At 42.2% G+C, this 21,177-nt stretch overlaps 1 protein-coding gene across 1 annotated transcript; it reads right to left on the bottom strand.

The window, feature by feature from the left end:
* Positions 1-5,512: 5,512 nt before the first annotated feature.
* Positions 5,513-20,958, bottom strand: TAGLN3 (transgelin 3). Its single transcript, XM_081302686.1, has 4 exons — positions 18,638-20,958; positions 17,308-17,482; positions 7,350-7,452; positions 5,513-5,942 (listed from the first exon to the last, which is right to left on the bottom strand). Exons 1-4 carry the CDS (start codon positions 18,815-18,817, stop codon positions 5,801-5,803), a joined length of 600 nt encoding a protein of 199 aa, XP_081158812.1. The 5' UTR covers positions 18,818-20,958; the 3' UTR covers positions 5,513-5,800.
* Positions 20,959-21,177: the final 219 nt, after the last annotated feature.

Genomic DNA, 21,177 nt, shown 5'->3' with positions numbered 1-21,177 from the left:
GGAAAATTTAGCTTAAATATGTTTGAGGGAAGTAAGCACAAAAAAACTCTCAAAAGAATGATGTGCTTATTTCTGGCAATAATGCTACCATAATTCAAAGCTTTCTTTGTGCTTTACAGTTACTGTAGCAATGAACAATTCAAAGTCAATGGGATTATTTCAATTTTAATGACTAATTGAATTAAGTTTTGCTAATTTGAGGCCATTCAATTAAATGCACTATCAACAATAGAGCTGTGATCTATTATGCCACTAAAACTTTCTGTAAATGGTAACTAAAGAGACAGAAGGCCTGCAAATAGAAAACAAGACCTTCTGAAAAGTGAGCTCTTTGTTCCCCTTAATATAAGACTCATTTCAGTGGCAATTGTTAGTGGGAGGGATGAGATGCAAAGTGGAGAATTCTAACTACCTTCTCAGCCTAATGTTTGATGGTGTCTTCATCTTTCTGCCTGACTTATCAAAGAACTAGAAATGAGACATTCCCACTGCAGCTGGTACAACCCTACAGATGTCGCTAGCTATAAACAAGTATTTCTGGTTCTGTGATGTACAGGAGCCTTGATCTTGATCCCTGGGTTGAGAAATTGATGTATAAAGCTGAGAGCTTGATTTCATGATGTGATGGCAGACCTACAACCATACCACAAAAGCTTTTGTGTGTCTACATCAAGGTGAACTCTAACCAAGCTTTTGGCACAAATGCTGATAGAATTTGGTCTTTAAAAAGACAGTAACAAATAATTTTTATGCTTTCTGTTAAGATCCTGACATTTAAGCCTCCCTTCTAGAGATTCAGGATGCAACAAGACCTCCAGGCATGAAAGCCAATGTTTCTTGCTCAACTCTACCCAGGAAAAATTTACTTTTTTTCATTAGTTCCCAGGCAGCTTGGGAAAAATGGTACAGAAACCAGATACATTTCCATGATGACCCAGGGTTCTTGAGTCCAGTATATTCCACCAGACATTCCCTGACCATCCCATAGCAGAGAACTTTGCCTTTGGAAGGTTCAAGTGAATGTTGCTTTCATTAGGCCCTTAAACTTAAACAAGCAATTAATGATACAAGAAACCATCAAGGATATTCTTTCTATTCAACTAGACTATACATTCATTCAATGAAGAACCATGTCAGGTATTTTTTGTGTCTCCCAGTTTATCATATAATTCCCTAAACATAGTAGGAACTCAATAAATTCTTACTGATTGATTGACAGGGATGATTTTATAGTCAGTTTCATATCTTTAACTTATAGATGTTTTTTGCTGATACCAAAAGAGTTTTTAAATAACTAAATAACTAATAATGCCTTAGGAAGAATTAATGCGAGGATTTGCAGAAAGGCCACACACATAAAAAGAAATAAGCACCGCTCCGCAAGTCTGAAAACAATTGAATTTAAATCCTGTTCCAAAAATTAATTAGCTAATATTGTTGGGTATGTCATTTCACTTCTGGTCACTAGCATATTATAAATAAAGCTCAGGACTTGGAATTGGCAGTCTCTCCATGTCTTTAAATTAGGAAAGATCATTCTCATTCCCCAGCAACTTCCCTTTCCCTCCCACTTTTCTCTCCCAATATACTTGCTCTACTCTATACTGATCTTACTTCTGTTATTACTATTACTATTTTAGTTTGTGCATTATAATTATGTGTGTGTGTGTGTATGTGTATAAGTGGGAGTCATTGTATATTCATACATGGACATAGCATAATTTGGTAGATTTTGTCAAATTATGTTAAGTGCACATACAAATATGGCATAATATTATTATGTATAATTATAATGCACCAATAACAATAATAATAAATAATAAAATAAAAGAGGAAAAGATAAATGGGACACAGTTTTCAGTTTTAATAAGGGCTTACTTCGTAAAAAAAAAAAAAAATGAGTTCCCAAAGAGCTCATTCAGTTCAAAGAAGCAAAATAAGAGAAAAATTCTTCATTTGAACTGATTTTCAAAATATATCATTGGAGTTGGTTAGCTGCTATTTTATTTAGATTTTTTTCCATCTATGGTCCCAAATGAAATAGATCTATACTTTTCTTGTCCTTTTTGGGTTTTCTAATCAATGCCAAATTATCCCCATAAAGTGAGATGTATTTAATACAACCTCTATTTTCTAAACAGTTACTTGAACTTACAGTATCTCTTCTTCCAAATAAGATAATTTGCTTAACATACCCTCACTTTTTCTTTAGATTATTTCACATGTGACACATATACCATATTGTTATTTTTTAGAATTTTAGTTTTGTGTTCCTACAGATATGATTTTTATCTTTATTTTTTTAGTCCTTATGTATTTAAACAAGAGTGAAATTTTTGACTCATTTTCTTACCCTCACTTCCTACATCAAATAACATCTTTCTGATCATAAGTTTTCTTATAGGAATACTTAATCTAATTGTGTTTTAAAGAAGATCATTGTTAATATTTCTGCTTCATTTTTGAGCTTAAAGAATTAATTAAACAGAGAATCCTGTGTTTTATTTTTTTTTTTTTCACCTTTAACGCCTTGAAAACATTACTCCACAAGCCCAGGGTTACTGTTGAGAATTCCAAAGTCAATCTGATTCTTTTTTCTTATATGTGGTAGCCTTTACTCTTTAAAAGCTTTGGGAGTTTTCTATTCACTTTTGCTTTTTTTTAATATTTGTTCTTTTTTGATATACATGGCAGTAGGGTATATTTTGAGATACTATATTTACATGGCATATAACCTATTCTACTTAGGATCCTATTGTGGTTGTACATGATGTGGAGTTTCATTGGTAGTGTACTCATATATGAACACAGGAAAGTTATATCAGATTCATTCCACTGTCTTTTCTATTCCCATCCTCCCTCCTTTCCCTTCATTCCCCTTTGTCTAATCCACTGAACTTCTATTCTTCCCTTCTCCCCACCTTGTTGTGTGTTAGCATCTGCATATCAGAAAGAATTCAAACTTTGGTATTTTGGGATTGGCTATTTCACTCAGCATGAGAGTCTCCAGTTCCATCCATTTGCCAGCAAAAGTCATTCTCTTTTATGGCTGAGTAATATAGTCCATTTGTGTGTGTGTGTGTGTGTGTGTGTGTGTGTGTAATAAAGATAAAAATCATATCTATATATAGTTTTTAAAAACTGTTCTTGCCTCTTTTTATTCTAGGAAAGTCTCAAAATTATTTCTTTAAATTTTTCCTCCCCTAATTGATTTTTCCTCTCTTCCTAGATCCCAATTATATGATTATTAACTCCTATTTCTAATATTTCTTTTTTGTTTACTCTTTGTGCCTGTTATCATCATTATTAATATTTTTGGCTGCTGGGGATCAAACCCAGCCTCATGCATGATAGGCAAACAGTGTATCACTTGGCTACACGCCCCCATCCCTGTGCCTATTATCTTTTGTAACATGCTTTGTTTGGGTGCTTCAACTTACTAACTTATTCTTTGCATCTTTCTGCTACCAATCCTAACTATTCGTTTTATTTTTGTTGAAGTTCCTCATCTCTGGTTGACTTTTTCTTTGTAATGGATTGTTTCATGTTTCTAATATTTTCCCTTATCATTATTTGAATGTTATTAGGTTTATTAGGTTGACTCTAAGTGATTCTTTCATCTGATCATGACAGTGCTTTCACTCTTCAAGGGTCTTCAGTTGCTACCCGTGAACTCGTATTTCCCTGAGGTCATCTGCAAGCGCAAAGTGAAGAGAAAGGAGAAGAATCTCAGGCCCAAGTTCGGATCAATTATGGTGATGTGGGAGAGCTGAAAAAATATTGAGGCAGGGATTCTTTGAAATGACAAACTGGGCTCTTTATTCTCTGTTTATCACCTGTCCACCACAGTAAGCCTTTGCCCTGGGGCTTCAAATTTGTCCAAAGCTGGATGCAGTTTTCAAATAGGAATGAAGGGGTGGGAACTGGAGCGGCAGGTGGGATCATGTTGGGAGGAGAAAGTGTCCAAGTGCTGGCAAGTCTACCAATGTTCTATTACCTGCTCCTCACTCCAGCTGGGCTCCAGCTCTGCCCTGGATTTGGCAGGCTGCTTCCTACTGGGTCTGAACTGTTTTGGCTGTTTTCCTGACTCTCAGTGTCTCTGGTATACCAATGGGGGAGCCAGGGCAGTGTGGAAGACAGGACAAAGGACAGCGGGAATGTTCCCCTAAACCTGTCTCCTCCTTGATGGTGGCTCTCCCAGACCTCCTACCCTCATCCCAAACCTTAGCACCTTCTCTCTAGGAATGTCCTCCCAGTGTTATTTCATTTTGGTATCCATCAACCTCATTTTCTTACTTTTTGGAAACACCAAGGTAAGGTTTGAGGAAAGAATTTGGCCACCATGTTGGGGTGATGTGTTGGACCATTCACCAGCAGCTATCAAAGGGTCTCAGGGACTCCTCGAGGGTACATTGAGAGGCATCTCATGGAAGCCTAAGGAAACTTAGGACTGTGAAGAACAGTCTGAAAAACTACTGCCCAAACATTTAAAGAGTAACAATGTCTCTAGTCTTATTTATATGCTAACTCATGACTCATTATATGAATAAAATTATAAATTATTGCATTAGTTTCTAATAAGTTTATTTTGTAGGAAAGGACAATATAAATAAAAAGTCCCCAGATTATTTGCCCTCTTAATTTTCCTATTCATGAACAACAACAACAAAAAAAAAACCTTGAAAACTTTCCCATCATAAGCAGATCTCAATATTAGGCAATATTCAAGAGTATTAGGGGTTTAGACCCTATAGATGAGCAAACTACATCTATTATGAGTTTTAGGAGAGCAAACTACATAGCCCATAACTCTTAGATGACGAAAAAACTATAAATGTCAGCTCAGACCCAAGATATTACCTGTAGCAGGAATATTAATTAGGGGTTTAGACCCTATAGATGAGCAAACTACATCTATTATGAGTTTTTAGGAGAGCAAACTACATAGCCCATAACTCTTAGATGACGAAAAAACTATAAATGTCAGCTCAGACCCAAGATATTACCTGTAGCAGGAATATTAATGAAGTGAAAACTGCTCATCCATTTCACCATTTATCCACTCATCATTCAATAAAAATCATCCATCCATCTGTCCATCAGCCACCCAGCAGGTGTTTCCTGGGCACCTGTATAAGAGTTCCTTAAGAACTGGGGCTTTGCCATCTTCATTCCTGTATCCTCTACAAGGTCTAGCATAATAAGCATGAAGTAGGTACTCAAAAAAATATGTGGGGGCCAAAGACCTTGTTCTTGAACTCACAGCTTTAAGCTCTGTGGTGGGCAAAACTATTTCTAAATTTTCTGCTGCAATTGCCAATATAAACAGTATACTGGAGAGCTTCCTCATAGCTAACCATATTTCTACAGCTAAAGCTTAATTCCATCCTATGGGTCTCTTGAATTTAAGAGAAATCAACCCAGTCTGCAAAGTCCCAAAGACACAGAGTGAACCGAATACGTTAAGACACAAGACTAATTTGTTTATTAGGTGTGTTCTATAAGTTGACCAGGGAGATTTTTGGCAAATAAATAAATAAATAATCAAATGGGGACTTCAGGGCACAGAAAGAGCTCAGTAGGAAAGGAAGCGAAGTCCTTGCATAGTTCTAAAAAGAACAGAAGGTGGCAGCAGTAGGCAACGTGGATTCTTGGCAGAAATGCAGCACTTGCAGAAACCAGGGAGAGGAGGCTTTGAGAAAGTGGAGAAGGTCAGAAGGTGACTGACTACCTATTTCTTTTTCATAGAGACTGTGGGGTGGAACATTGGTCCTCTCTACGGGGGGCAGGATGCGGCACCTTACATGATCTGCCTGGGCATCCCATACCCAGTCATGCCTGCCTGGGAGGCTCCCTTGTTGCTACCCATCTGCAGGCCAATTACGTTCTGCCCCTGGCGAAGCTGCTCCTCTGAAAATCCTCTTCGATTCTGCTGAGCTTTCCTGGATGGGGAGAGTGAGATGGAATAATGTCATGTGACAGATTTCAAAGCCTTGTCAAGATGTACAGTTAGACGGGCTCTATCTGAGATCAACCAATAGACCAGCAGGCCCACCCTGAGCCAGGACCTACCCCAATTCTTGCCCTTCCCTGAGGCTTGGGCCCCTATCCTTAGAAGCCCAGATGTTTTTCAGAATTTCCAGCAAAGAGAAAAGGAGAATCTGTGGCTGCCTCCCTGGGGAACTGACTTTCATCTTTCCTTCTTTTTTCCCCTCTCCCCACTCTCGTTTCTTCTCCACCATTTTCAGCCATCTCATTCTGCATCTTCTGAAACAAAGTCAATGCTTCTTACAAACCATGCCATTAACCCCCTTCCACTCTTCCTGCACAGACCAAGGATTCATGTTCCCTTTTAAAGCTGAGGGACCTAGGAGTTAACAAGGGCAAATGTCTTATTCTAGGTCAGAGGTCTGAAGACTTTGCTAAAGAGCCAGGTAGCAAATAGTTATGGATTTGCAGCCACATACTAATAATGCTGAATCAATATTCAATGGATCAATATTGAGGAGATTTTTCAAACCAAGGTCATTTAAAATGACACAAGCTAGGGGCTAGGGATATAGCTCAGTCAGTAGAGCGCTTGCTTCCCATGCACTAAGGCCCTTGGTTCAATCCCCAGCACCACCAAAAAATAAACAAACATTCAATTCATCTTTAAAAAATACACTCAAAAATGTGACATAAGCTGGTACATTTTTATGACTCTCAATGACAAGAAAAGGGCTTCAGGGAAATTATTTACCAATTTTTTTCTACGAATAAAGCTATGCAATTTAACTTCCCACCTTCCCTGTCCTTACCCTACCTCCAAAGGAAAAATCCCCCAAAAATCCTTTTAGTAACCTGAGATGTCCATATGATTTATCATCCAGACTGGGAAAATTTGGGGAAGAGGGTGTTATTATTAATTAATTGGAACAACAGATATTAACCAGGACAGTGTTTGGCAAACAGGATATATTTAACCTTCATTAAGTACACAGATAAAACTAAAAAGAGGGAGGAAAGAATGAAGGGAGGGAGGAAGTAGGTGAGTGAGTGAGTCGGGGGTGGAATACTCAGGGCTGCTCAGGTCTTAATAAACCAAGTACAGACATCAAACTGCTTCTAAAACTGACCATCCATTCCCACTGATCCTCAGGAGAGGCACCTGGCTGAGCAGGAGGATCCAGGTATCTAATAAGAAAGGCCCTACTCTCTCTGCCCTGGGTAGAATGCTGGGGGACTCAAGTTGTGGGCCAGGAGTGCTTGCTCCTGGGGGCTCTGTATACAAATGGCCCTGGGGAGCTCTTAGGCTTCTGATCCTCTCTTTAACTGTCTGCTGCAGGAGGCAGAGAAGGAACTTTTACCTGTGGAACCAGGATGGCTCTCCTCGGTAGCAGCCATCATCCTTGGTGACTGCAACACTGCCTAGAGCCATCAGGGTCCTCTGCACAGCTGCCATGTCCTTCCCTGGAAGCCAATGAAGAGATTAAAGCCAAGTGTGTGTCAGGGCCAAGGAATTCTGGAAGGATGTAGCTGCACACCCAGGACAGAAATTCTGATAGGGGGCTGTGGATAACCACATTCAAGGGGGAAGTACTATCAAACACTTACCAAAGTGATCCTAAGGTGACCAGTCCCAAATTACTCAGAAAGGAACAAAAACAAGCCTGATTAATTATTCTCCACTCTTATCAGTTACCTTTCCAATCCACTCGTACTGGCTATAGGAATAAACACTCTGAACACCTGCAGCTCAGATCTAGAAAGGTCCCTGCCCTAAGCAGAGGACATTGCCTTGGTGGGTTCTACAAGCCACGGGAAGGAAAGTCCTCTGGAGGGGCTGTCAACTTGGTCTGCAGAAGAGCACTTTCCTCAGGTTAGAAAGAGAAAAGAAAACCACAGAGCAAGGGATTGGATGGAATGATTCTGCACCAGGCACCAAGTGGGCTCCTCTCTTGCACTTTATCTGGGTTAAAAGCATCTAAAAGCATCCATGTTCATCAAATTGAGCATTCACTTGGCTCAGTGGGCCAGAGGTCTGGCAAATGGAGAATAGCAAATCCACACAGAAAGCACTCTATGTGACACAAGTGAAAGGCCCTCTATTTTGTGATGGGTGAAAGGAAGAAAATGGAGACAATAAATCACTCACTTGTGTGAGAGAGGAGAGCAAAGAGACACGTGAGGTGTGGCCTGCATGAGAAGGGCAGCGAGGCCACCAGAGGAACCTGTGGAGGAGGCAATTGGGCCCTGCAAGTCAGCCTGCTCCTCCCATCCTTTTTCCTTTCCTCCTTTCCAGGTGACATGACCTGGGCTGAGAGAGATGATGCTGTGCAGGTCACCTGTTATTTAGAAAGCAGATCAAAGGTCTGTGCAAGACACCAGTGTGGAATACAAGAGCTTGAAAGGCACTTGGTTAAAAAGGAAAGGAGCTTTCAGCCTGGCAGGGAGCTGGGAAAGTTAAGGGCAAATATGAAAAGTCCTTCTTTGGACAGAGTGAGCCATCTGTGGTCTCTGGCCCGGCTGCTGCAGCTCAGTCACGGGGGAATACAGAATTACAGGGGAAAGGCAGATGGAAAGTGAGAATGGAGTATGAACTGTAATAAAATAAACAATTAAGGTTCTCACCGGAAGTTCAGTCCAGGATGTGCATTTACACAAAGAGAGCAAATCCTCCTTCTCTGGCCTCTTTTCCTCCACCCCCACCTCCTGCATTAACCACAAGGTGATTGTCTGGATCCTGGGGAGGCCTGTGGGACTGGCTGATGGATACAGGATGAAATGCTGTCAGTGGAGAATCCCCAGATTCAAGGAACAGCTGGGGTGGTGAATGGAGTATCTGGGCGGCAGATGGAAGGGGAAGGGCAGAAAGAATACTAGGAATTAAGAGAGAGGAAATGCAGAAATGGTTGTTCATTTTCTTCCACAGATGAAAAGCATTTCTGTAATTGTCACTGTATGACAGAATGCTTTTTTTTCTTTAATAGAACTGTAGTAATGACGTTTTAAAGACTCATCTGAGAAAAGATAGGGAGTAGGTTTGGTCTTAAGCACAGCATTCTAAAAGAGAATGACAGAGCATAGGAAGGCTCAGGTTAGGTTCTACCAGTCTTCTCCACTCTGTTCAAAGGGCACACAAGAAGTCTGTTTTTGATAGTTGGAAAGACCTGTCCTGAAATGTCCAGATCTGGGGAAATGTGAAGCCTGAGCAACTCAGCCTTAGCTGCCACCCTGCAGCAATGAAGGAAATGCAAAATGCAAGCTTCCTTCAGCCACAGGAGTCTCCTTCACCAGGGGCGAGCTAATTAATGTATGCAAAACATGAACCCAGAAGGGACATGAAAAGCTCTTCCAGACTAAGGAGAGATGACCAGGAACCTAGAATTATACCACACCCACCCTCATTCCAGTAGAGTTAAAAAGGAAGTGATTACCTGATGGAGGCTGTAATGTACAGGTTTCTGAAACCAGGAGGGGGAAACATTATTACACAAGAACAAATCAGAAAGATATGCCCTTAAGAAAGGTCCCAAGGCAGGAGATTTAATATCAGTTATAGGGTAGATGCTTTATTCTGATCATAATTAACCCCATGGAGTTGGGATTATTTCTCCCCATCTACAGATGGGAAAACTGATTCAGAGAGGTTAATTAGTATGCCCAGAGTCACCTGACAGGTCAATTGGAGCCAAGCTGTAGCTTGGATCAGCCTGAATGCAAAGTCCACTTGACCACATGCCCTCTCTTGAAGGGCCCCCTTGCAGGCTAGATGGGGAAGCATGTTCCTTAGCAGGAGCAAGTGATCAGGGATGATGGGAGGGGTCACAGTGTCTGCTTCAGTGCCAGGCCACAGGGAATGCAAAGGAGATAAAACCAGGACACAGGTTTTGGGCTTCACAGGATCAAATGCATCAACCCCAAATAGCCATAAGTTTTGGAATGCTTTCATCTGGAATAACTTTTTTTTGTATCTTTACCCAAATAACATTAAAGCAAAGAAAAGCTGTTAGAATCAGTGTGCTGACCAAGTGAATTATTGTCAAGATTTTAACTAATATTATGACTAGAAATCTGCCATCTGTGACCAGTTCATGTCTAGCTTATTGTCTCGTCAGGACTAGCATACTTTCTACTAGAGGCTCCTTGTGGAGACTTTCACCACTCCTGGGCTGATGAGACAGTAAGAGGGCCTTTTTGCAGCCTGACCTCTCTTGCCAGTTCAGAAGCCCTGTCAAGTATGTACTGTTAGATGAGAGGGGCATGAAGAAGGAGTTGGGGCCACTTGTGGAGGCCGATTTCTGTAACCAGGTAACAAAAACTGAAATGTATGAAGAATCAATGACATTTAAGAAGACCTGTGAACAGTGCTGGGAATAAAACAACAAAAGCTAAACTGCTTGTATCAAAGTATAACATCTGCCTTGTTGTGAAGCCTTCAAAACCACGCAAGTATAAAAAATGGCCATACACAGTTGATTCAGAGTAGATTCCCAAGCTTCTTGGCTTCTTGGGATATGGGTGGGGGTCATCTTTTTAAAAATATGAATTTTGAGGTTATTCTCTTGAGAGACTAATTTGGCCAGTAGTGGGAGTCTACATTTTTAATAAACTCCTCAGGTGATTTAAATCATCAGGCAAGCTGGAAAAAAATCTGTTCTTTCTTTATCTTTTTTTTAACCTGATGACTTAACAAAGCATCAGAATTACCTAAGCATCTTAAATATTCAGGTTCTGGGGCAATCTTTTGAGATGATTCTGAGACAGCCAAATGGACAGGCAAGCATTGCTCTAATACTTTAGTTTCCAATTTCTTTAAATATCACAATGTCTGGCATGTCATAAATACTAAATAATATTTGTTAAGCAATAACTTCTTTCACAAAGTTGAAAAGCAAAACCTATCATTAGAAGGGCTTTGACCCAAGTTGGGAGCCATCCAGAGCTCTGGCGACTTAGTATCATGTTGCTCCCTGAAAGTGTCCCTGGATGTTTTGCTGGATGCTTGTGGCTCCTCAAGTCAGCTTGAGCACCACTATTCAAGGCCATTCTTCCAAGAAAATAAAGGAGAAAAATAGTCTAAAAAAGGACAAACCAGAGGTTGAGAATTTTCTAGATGCAGCAGAAATGAGATTGAGTCTTGATGGTGATCTAAGAATAGACCACTAACCATAAGAAGAAAAGTGACACAGGGAAGAGGAGAGGCCATATTAACACTAATATCTTGGGATTTTGATCAGTCTCTGTGTTTTTTTCCAGACCTCTGTCATAGGAGGAAGTTAACATTAGACTTGAAATTTTTTAAAAATGCTGGGAGAATTGGAAAGGGCTATGCACTGTATCATTCCAACTACATGACACTCCGGACAAGGCAAAACTAGGGAGAATATAAAAAAATCAGTGATTGCCAGAGTTGGGGTTGGGGACGGATAAAAAAAAAGTAACACAAAGGATTTTTAAAACAGTGAAAATATGCTGTATAAGACTACAGTGGTGGATACACATCATTATACATTTATCCAAACCCACAGAATGCACAACGGCAAGGGTGAACCCTAGTGTAAACTGTGGGCTTTGTGTGATAATGTAGTGTCAATATAGGTTTATCAATTAATTACCACTCTGGTAGGGAACACTGATAATGGGAGGTAAGGCATTTGATGGGCAGTGGGCATATGGGAAATACGTGTCTCTTAATTTTGTTGTGAACTTAAACCTTAATGAAAGAAATAACCTTTAAAAAACTTAAAAAGGTTGGTAGGATGGATGGTAGCTCTCTCACCTGGAAAATCTAAAATAGAGTGTCTGGTAGCAATGGACACTTATTTGAGAATGGAGAATTCCTCACTTCACATTTTATCACAAAGTAATGTTACTCCAAATACAGTCATGTACCCCAGACTATTAAGTTATAATCTCTGGGGAGTGGGGCCAGAGGTTCTGCATCATAATGATCCAACCCAAGGATTCTTAATGCTGGTAAAGTTTGAGAGACATTACCACACAGATAGTTTAACAAGAATTTTGTACTCTGAATTTTTTTTACTTCTAAGGTATCTTATGCATATCTTTGGAAAGAAAAAAATGAGAAGGATTAAGAGAGAAAAAAGGCAATAGAGAAATCACTTGGGTAGGAAAGTTGGGTGGGCCATGCTCTACTTTCTATTTCTACTTTTAACACTGAAAACGAGTCTTAAGTCAAATTTGTATTTTTCAGAGTTACTTCTATTTTATATCAGTCTCAACCCAGCCTTTTGCCTCTTGGAAATTGGATTCCTAAAATAATATTTCTTGCACTTACAGAGAAAGCAATAAGTGGAATAAAAATCATTTCTTATTTCCCTGAATAATAAAAACTTAGGCATAGCTCTCAGTTTTACACTCAAGGCAGAGAAAATACTGCTGTTGTCAAAGGAAAAATGCCAAAGAGTAGGTTGGATTTGTTCTGTAGGTTTTATAAATTTCTGTTGCTTTCCTCCCCAGGATGGTGAAATAGGGAAGGATAGTGGTTCTCAAAGTGGGGTTCCCAGGCCAGCAGAAGGTGCATCACCTGCAAATTGGTAAGAAATGCAAGTTCTTGGACCTCACCCCACAGTCAATACCTCAGAAACTGGAATTGTGACCTACCAATCTGTATTTTCCCAAGATTACCAAGTGATTCTGATGCAGGCCAGAGGTTGAGAAAAATCAAATACGATTGTCAGCAGCCACTTAGAACAAAAGCAATGAAAGCTATGCTGATAGAAAAGGAAGCATCAAGTAGCAGGCATTTGTGATGCCTCAAGTACCTCACAGCATCCCAAAATATCTCACACTGGGTGGAATGTCTCTTCTGCTCTTGCTGTTGAGGAATGGCACATATAGTGACACCTCGCCGAAGAATATATTTGAACCTTCCAGGCTCTCCACTTCCAGTGTAAACCACAACCCTCAACTCTGAGTCATCAACGGAAGGGAGCAGGAATGACAAAACCACATAAGCCAGGGTCCTCATCAATGAGTTCACTGAGAAGAATAATTGGATTGGTTGATCTTTAAGCCTTGCCTGCTCCTGCCAAGTGGTTATACAAATAAACAAGAAAGGTCAGTTACTGATGGGCTAATGGTAGGGGAAGAGAAGCCAATGTTTATTAGGTGTCTAGGAGCCAGGCACAGTGCTAAGCTTTTTACACTTGATCCTTATAATAAATCTACATGGGAGACACTAGACTTGTCTACACAGAAGAGAGCAGAGGCCAAGCAACCTCAACAAGGTCACGCTGCTGGTATTCAGCTGAAGAAGGGTTTCTATCCCTTCTTACTCCCAAACTCATGCTGTTCCATTGCTGGGTCTGAAATTGGCCAAGCTCCAAGTCCCGGGGAAAGATACCAAAAAAGCAACGACCTCTGAGAGACAAGTCAATCAAATGACTTGTGGAGCGTGCACCTTCCTGTTTGGAGGGTGACCTAAGAAGGATCCACAGATGGGAGAGAGGGCAAAGGTCAAACAGGCCACCCTATCAGCTCCTGTGTGTGGCCATTAATTTAGTCTAAGAAGAGTGCCTTTCCAGCTTCATTCCTTCATCTCTTACTTGCTATTAGTCTAAGAAAGGACAGGACAATGACATGAATAATTCTATGCTGCCAACACTTCATATACTCTACTTTTTCCAGACAATATTCTAAACATTTCTAATGTATCCCTCATTTATTCTCCATATCAACCCTGAGAAGTAGGTACTATTAGCCCCATTTTACACTTGAGAAAACTGAGGCATAGAGGTTAATTAAAAAGTAGTGAGGCACAGATTTGAACCAGGAAGTCTAATTTCTGACTCAGGGGTCTGTACTCTCTTCTACCTTCCAGGGTAAGCTTTAACTGCAGTCTTTCTAATCAGATCCTGTATTAGCACACTCACTCTCATGTGTTCTCTAACACACATACACACACACATGCAAACACACACACACACTCCTTCCTTTCTTGCTCCTCTTTTTCTCCTCTCTCTTTTCTGTTCTCAGAAAAGATGTTCTACAGCACACTCTCCTCTGTGTCATAGACAGCTCAGCTGACTCCACTCCATCTCACCCAGCATCCACAGCAAATTGGAAAATAATCTGCCAGGATACTTACCTTCTTTAATCCTAGAGAAAAACACCCCAGCCTCCTTCCATTCTTCAAAACTGTCCTCCCTTCTTCTCCATCACCAGAAGGAACTGGTCACCCCAGCTTCCTTTAGAGGGGACTTCAGTAGCTTTAGTCTACAATGCCCCTGTGATCAGGTTATTTTCCTGGACCAGAGAGCCTTGGGTTCCTTTTTGAAAAATCTTGTGTTCTGATTGTTCCCAAGTCAATTCCAAATATTTCACCTCAAAGGGGCTTAAGGATGGTAGATGTATCTGGGATCCCTGCTTCTATAAATAATTGAAGTCTAAACAAGAAAGCATTTGGCAACATTGGACTTCTCCAGTTTTAATGGTTTGCAAGAGAGGAGGCGGCCTGGAAAGTCACCAGGCATCTCTGGGCAAGCAGATCCTTGCTTAGGAAGAAAAGGTCAAGCCAGGAAAATGGGTGATTGAGAGCAGTTGAGTATAAAATGCCTGCAGAGGAGGAAGATAAATGCCCAGGAAGAGGGCTGGGGCCGCAGCAGCCATAACCACCATGCCATGGCTACCACAGCCATGGTGCAGGGTATTGGGGACAGTAAACTGACATGTGAGGATGGAATTAAAACCTCCATCAGAGGGTAGAATTGTAAGTTGAGTGTGGGACTGAACTAAACAGCTAGTCCAATAGCTGTGTATTTGTATACCTTCACGTGAATGCAGACACACAAAAACATGCCAACTCTGTTCTGCAACAGCCCTTTGATTTCAGCTTAGTCATCCCAAAACTCGTGAGTAGCATCCAGCTCTTGAGCAAGAATTCAGGCCTTGCTTGCTAGATCCATGATTCCCTGCTTCTCGGTTCAAAGAAACCAGCTTTTCCACCTGTGATCAAATATATAGTAACCAGCTCTGGCCAGAGCTTCAAACAGAGGTCCTGGGAAATATCAAGAATGCTGTCCAAATCATAACCTATCTCCCTGAACCTCTGACCCCCACAGAGGCCTCTGGCATCATTAAGAAACTCCTAAGCATCTACCTCCCTGTTGTCTACACTCTCAACTCTCCCCAACCTTCTGGAGAGTCTACATAGAATTCTTCTAACTACCATCAGTGACAGCACCCTTGGAATGAATCTCTTTCCTTCTTTCCTTTAAAAGCTGATCCTTCTTCTGTGCTGGTGATAGGACCCTTAGTGTTTCTTTTTCTCCTTTTCTAGAAGAATTATCCTATCCTGGGGCCAAATGTCCACAGCCCTATCTCAGGCTACCACAGTCACACCTCTTAGTCTTCCTGTTCCTTCAGGAGGATCTGACACAGGGGGCTGGAGCAGGTGGTGTAGACCTCCAGCAGGCTGTTCATTAGGGATCATTGCTCCCCACGCCCCATTCCTCTTGCGGTGAATACCTCCCCTGTGTAAAGCTCACCTTCATGGTCTTCAGGCAAAGGGGGAAGGGGAGTAAAGCCTCCTTAGTAATGTAAAAACAGGAAAGCTCCCTTGGGATCCCTGACTTCTACAGACCTCACAGTTTACTACTCATACATACTTCCTGCACTTGGAGGGGGCCTCACCAGGGTCCCTTCCATCCACACTAACTCCCCGCTTCAGTCCCACACAGCTTTGACTCATCCTCCTCATTGTTGTCATTGTCATGATCATCATCAACAGCAGCAGTGGCTAGTCACTATTGTGACTCAACAGCATCTTCATGGTGTACGAGAAGGAAACTAGGCTTCCTGGCCAAAGAATGCCTTGGCAGACTAATTAAAGCCCTATTCTTTGGCATCAGAGGGCCTGGGTTTGAGTCCCAGCTCTTCTAATTACTAGTTCTCGGATGGACACACATAACCATGGGCATACTTCAACACCTGTGAAATGGGGAAATGAAAAACACTTACCTTATAATTTTGTTGGAAGAAGTGATTGGCATTATTCAGTAAAGCACTTATCCAAATCCTAGTGTACAGGAGAACATCAATAACCCTTAGCTCTCTTTATTAACTCAGGAAACTCATCATGGGTTTGATCTAGAAAGCAGGCACCAAGGCTGGACCATGGTACACAGGAATTTAGAGGCAACTGTCCAGTAACCTGGCCTGAATTTTGGAGTATCTGAGTTTTTAAATTAATGGCAAAAAAGCAAAGTAAATCTCTTGGCATCTTAGGATTTTAACTACTTATCTGTCAGGGAACATGAAATGGCCTAAGTAGGTAACTGAGGATTACGGAGGTAACTGTTTATAACTTGTTTGGTAGAGTGCTCCTCTGCTAGAAATCTCTTCCAACCACCCTCTGAATACCCCTTAAATGCCTTGCCTTTTGATCAGAGGAACTTTATCCATTTTCACCGTCAGCAAAGCCATTTGGGTCACTAGCCTGGGGATCCTATTGGTCAGGCCATGATGATGGCTAGTGACAATGAGCACATGAGAGATGGCTAGTGACAATGAACACGTGAGAGTCAATCTGGCAGTCCTGCTTAAACTCGTCCCCATCTCTCAGTGCCTCAGGCAGTCCTCAGTTGAGAAAGGATTCAGCTACATGGATGGACACGCAGGTTTTAAAGGGACACTAGGCCCTGATAGTGTCTCCATTCACATCATTCCCCCAATAAAGGTGGAATGCTAAATGTGTCTAAGAATGCAATTTGATTTTTATGCCTTTGTAAGATTTCCTCACTAGGTCACTTCACAAAGGTGAAAGGAAAAAAAAAAAAAAAAAAAACATTTGTCACACTCCCTGTCAGCAGAACACCTATGTGAAAGGTATAGTCACCAAGCTCCCAGATAATTGTTTAAAAGATTCAAGTGCTATTTATTTCTCAGGTTGAATGACAACATTGCACCAGATGGCTTTGTCTGTAAGCCTTGCTGCTGATGAGTCAGAAGCACACTGGCCCCCTGCCTCCCTTCTCCGGGAGCTATGATTTGCTATGGGAGGGCAACAGGAATAAAAGGCATCCATGTAACCATTTTTGCTTCCTCTCTACGGAGGATTCTGTTTACGGCACTAGTTCTCTGAGATCCTTTGCCAGTGTCCTCAGGGTGTGCATTCCTAGAGGAAAGTACCCCTTTTGAAAGAGCATCACAAAGAGGGAGTCTAATAGGGCTGCTGAGAGCACTCCCCACACACCCGCAGGCACTGGGAAGAATATCCTGAGTGGCTTTCACAAAGAGATAGGGCAAAGGGGAGGGGTGCGAGGTGGGGAGAACAGACCCAGAGGTTGAAGGGCTGTTTACCTTCCCATAGATCCACCGTCTGAAAAATGTCAGTGGTCCTGACGCCATAGATCTCCGCAGCTTTTAGGAACTGGGAGATTTGCTCCATCTGCTTAAAAGCCATCTTTGACTCTGAGATCTTAGGGATGGGCTCTTGTCCTGGTGGATATAAACTGTTTATCAGCTTGCACAGGACCTGAAGGGGGTGGGGTGGGGACACAGAATCAGTGTTTCCCTTTGTAATCAATATCATAAATGAGAAGTGAATCCCTCCCCCACAATATGCACAGCACAAGGCACAGCTCACCAGGTTTGGTAAGAGCAAGTCACAGGCCCCAGGAAAGCATGGGTTCAGGGCTTTGCAGTCAGGCTCCCACACTATACCCCCAAAACTCAGATCACCCTATTCCCAGGGCTGCACCCCACTACAGAGAGCCCTGCAGCCTATTCCCTTCTTATTCCTCCTTGTTCCCTTTTCAGGACAAAGGAAATAATATTTACAAATAGGGAATGGCACAAGTGATGAGGAACATGATTCCACACTTTTAATGAAGAGATGAGTTTATGGTTTCTGGGGGGAGGAAGGGTGGGTTCTGATCTGCCCTGTACCAAAGACAGATCAGAATCAGTTTTCAATAACTCATCCCATATGTGTTAATGATGTATAAAAGAACTGAACTTGAACACTGGGTGGTATCTTTACCCAGACACCTATAACCCAAGTCCTGGGCTACTGAACAAATACGTGGAATAGCAGTTACGTAACAGTAAATCACAGCTTGTAAGAAGAGATGGAATTGTTTGATTCAGTTGAGCCTGTGGTCCTCAAATCCCCAAAACACACATGACAGCATTATCAAATAAGGACTCCCTTTAGGTTCCTGAGAACCCATCCATCCATAAATGGCCATTGAGCACCTCCAGGGAGCCTGGTTCCCAGAGGTTGGGAAGGAGGCTACCCCCACCCTCATCCTTTGTTTTACTGTGTAACCAGCAGGTTCCCCTGGGGGAAGGAATGGCCCAGAAGCACTGATGCACCAAGAAGGCTGCAGAGATCACAAGGAAATATTTATCTCTATTCTCAATGGAAAAATCACGAGGGCCTCAAATTTGCCGACAACTCAGAAGGAAGCTGTGAAGCTTGGATAGATGGGGAAATCCTCGGAGCCAGCTAGGGAATTGTGCAGGGAGCACGAATTTCCCAATCCAGAAGAAATAAAGGCATCCCCATCCTTCCCGTGAGAAAGACTTGGCAACAGCAGCTCCTCCCGCGACCTCGCATTGAAAGAAAGAGCCCTGGGAAGGGTTTTCCTGCCCACTACCCCAGCAACAAGATCGCTGTCAGTCTTACCGTCCCGTCCATTAACCATTTCTGAAAATGGGTCCTGCCGGGGGGCGGGTGCTCTATGTCCTCGGCGCACTGCAGGATGATCCAGTCCACCAGCTTGTTCTCCAGGTCCGCGTCGTACTTCTGCTCGATTTTCTCCTGTACCTCTCGGCTTAAGCCATAGCTGGGGCCCCTGTTAGCCATCTCTGGAAGAGAAGAGAGGACACGCGCGGCATCCACACAATAGCGGCAGCAACAGCGCCCGGGCTCCCTGCGAACAGGTCTGGGACGCGGCTGGGCGGCCGGGCCCAGCAGCAGCGAAACGGGCAGAAAGCCGGGCGTGGTTTAAATGAAGGAGCCAATGAAGCCAATGGGGTTTCACCTACAAACGGGAAAGGAAAGCGCAGCCACGCGCCAGTGACTCTAAAATAAAACCTCGGCCTGTCCAGGGGGGCTGGAACCCCCCTCCCCCAGTCCCGCCTCTCAAGGAGACGAGATGATGTATGTACAGGGACTCACAATCGAGCCTGACCCCCCAGGCAGTGAGGGGGAGGGGTAGTGGTCGTTTCCTCCACTTCCCGGTAGCGCTTTGCAAAGGCAGCGATGGAGAGAGCGCAAAGAGCAGGTAATTAACAGGCCCAGAGGAACGCTGCCTTGACCTACAGCTGCGGATGCTGCATCGCGCCTGGAAGAATGGCACGATGATTTGATTTTCTCGGGGTTGACGGGGGTCAAATCAGGGCTGTTGCTAAGAGCCCTCCAAAAGCCAACCCTCTCCTGTGTCGTCGGGCAAACCAGCCAACCTCCCTCCCGCTGGGAGCTCCTTTCTTGGATGCACCATTCTCCCCCCTCTAGGAGACAACAATTGTATGCTAGATCGGCAAACAGCTGCAGGAGAGAAGGGCCCCTAGGAGGGTCCCTTTTGCTAACTGTCCATCTGGCAGGAATAGCCAAACCTCTTTCTCCCTGCCCTGACGTAACAATTGTGTGGCAGGGCGGGATGAGAGAAACTGAGAGCTGCAATCATTTATTTCTTCAACTGTCAGCCCAGCTTCATCCAGAAACTTCCACGATGTGGAGAACTGTTGTGCCTTCATCTAGTTTCATTCAAGAGCTTTATCTTTTTAGTGCTATTTTAGAATAAAAGACATTAAGAGCAAGTTTTATAAATTCGTGTCCTATACATTCTTAAGAATGAAAGAATTTGGTAGAGTGTAGAAACATCATCCGTTTATTTCAATTAAGGACCATAAAGGCACAACTGAAGACTGTTGGTGGTAACAGAATATTATATTTGCATCAGCAAACAGACCTAAGGATAAATCATTTGGTTTAAATTGGCCTGAAATTATTGTAACAGTCAAGGGGCTTGGCATTTTGTCCTCCTAGAGTGTAAGATGCTTGAGGATAGATGGAGTCTCACTGGGGTTGTGTAAGTCTCTGGGTACTTTTCATGCAAAACCCAAACAAACAAACAAACAAACAAAAAAAAAACCCATTAAAAAAACCACTCTAATATTTGTTCTTTGGTTCATTTCTTCATTGAACAAATATTTACTGAGTGCTCAATTGTCATAATACTGGACTGGAAATAATAAAGCATAATTCTGGTTCTAGAAAGGATTGATAAATTGAATAAAACACATTAGAAACAACAATTCTGGTATATGAATGGGACGGTGATCATTGTCCTTGTGGAAAATTGATCAGAAGCCATGCAGGAATTAACTTTTCAAATAATATATGTATTGAGAAAAATCTTCTGATGCCTGAGGTCTAGAAAATTTAATTACTTAGATGATATGTGAGTGGTGTGCCTGAGAAAAGACTTAGTGGTCAGTACTTGAAGACCTAGAAGAACAAACTCTGGGAAAGACAAGAGTGTGAGAAAGAACCAGTAGCCTTTAGGAGGTTTAGAAATAGATAAGAGAAGGTTTAGAAATAAATAAGGGAAGGGCTGACTGATGCAGGCCTTGATGCTGCATGGAATTTCAGTGAAAAAAATTCTAAAGAATTCCAGACATTCAAAACTTAGGAAGAGAGTTGAGAGAAGGGAGCTCATCAGCAGAATTACAGAAATCATTATTTGCATCTTGGGTGGCAACAATAAGGTTAGTACCAACCTGGGACTCAGGGACAGAGGCTCACACAGAAAGCATATATCTTTCTCCATGGCTGGAATTGCTCTAAGGAAAACCTTGGTATGATATACAAAGAGGGATACAATTCTAAAGATGCACAATTACCTCCCCCCAATCCATCTTTTGTATCCAAAGTTTCCTTACAATAACAGAATAGCTGAGGTGCTTTAAATGAATGTTGAACCTATGATTCTGGAGAGGATATAGTGGCTGAGGGGGACCACATCAAGGCATAGGTTAAATTATGTGCAGAAATCTAGAGGAAGGAGAGAGCAAGAGAGAAGAGAAAGAAAGGGAAAGAGGGGGGAGAAAGAAGAAGAGGGGGAGAGAGAAAGGGAGAGGGAGAGGGAAAAAGAGGGAGAGAGGGGGAGAGAGGGAGGGAGAAAGGAAAGAGAGAAATGCTTGATCTTCTGCAGGGACAGA

This window comes from Spermophilus citellus (genome assembly GCF_964194105.1).
Source record: "Spermophilus citellus genome assembly, chromosome: 7".
In the NCBI taxonomy this organism is placed as follows: domain Eukaryota; kingdom Metazoa; phylum Chordata; class Mammalia; order Rodentia; family Sciuridae; genus Spermophilus; species Spermophilus citellus.
This window is presented reverse-complemented; position numbering and strand designations above follow the sequence as displayed.

Excerpts from the sequence above, each read along its gene's own strand:
- TAGLN3 (XM_081302686.1), bottom strand. The coding sequence starts at position 18,817 with ATGGCTAACAGGGGCCCCAGCTATGGCTTAAGCCGAGAGGTACAGGAG. Across the intron at positions 7,453-17,307 it reads GACGGTGGATCTATGGGAAG|GGAAGGACATGGCAGCTGTG; the intron begins GTAAACAGCCCT and ends ATTGGCTTCCAG. Across the intron at positions 5,943-7,349 it reads GAGCCATCCTGGTTCCACAG|GAAAGCTCAGCAGAATCGAA; the intron begins GTAAAAGTTCCT and ends CTCCCCATCCAG.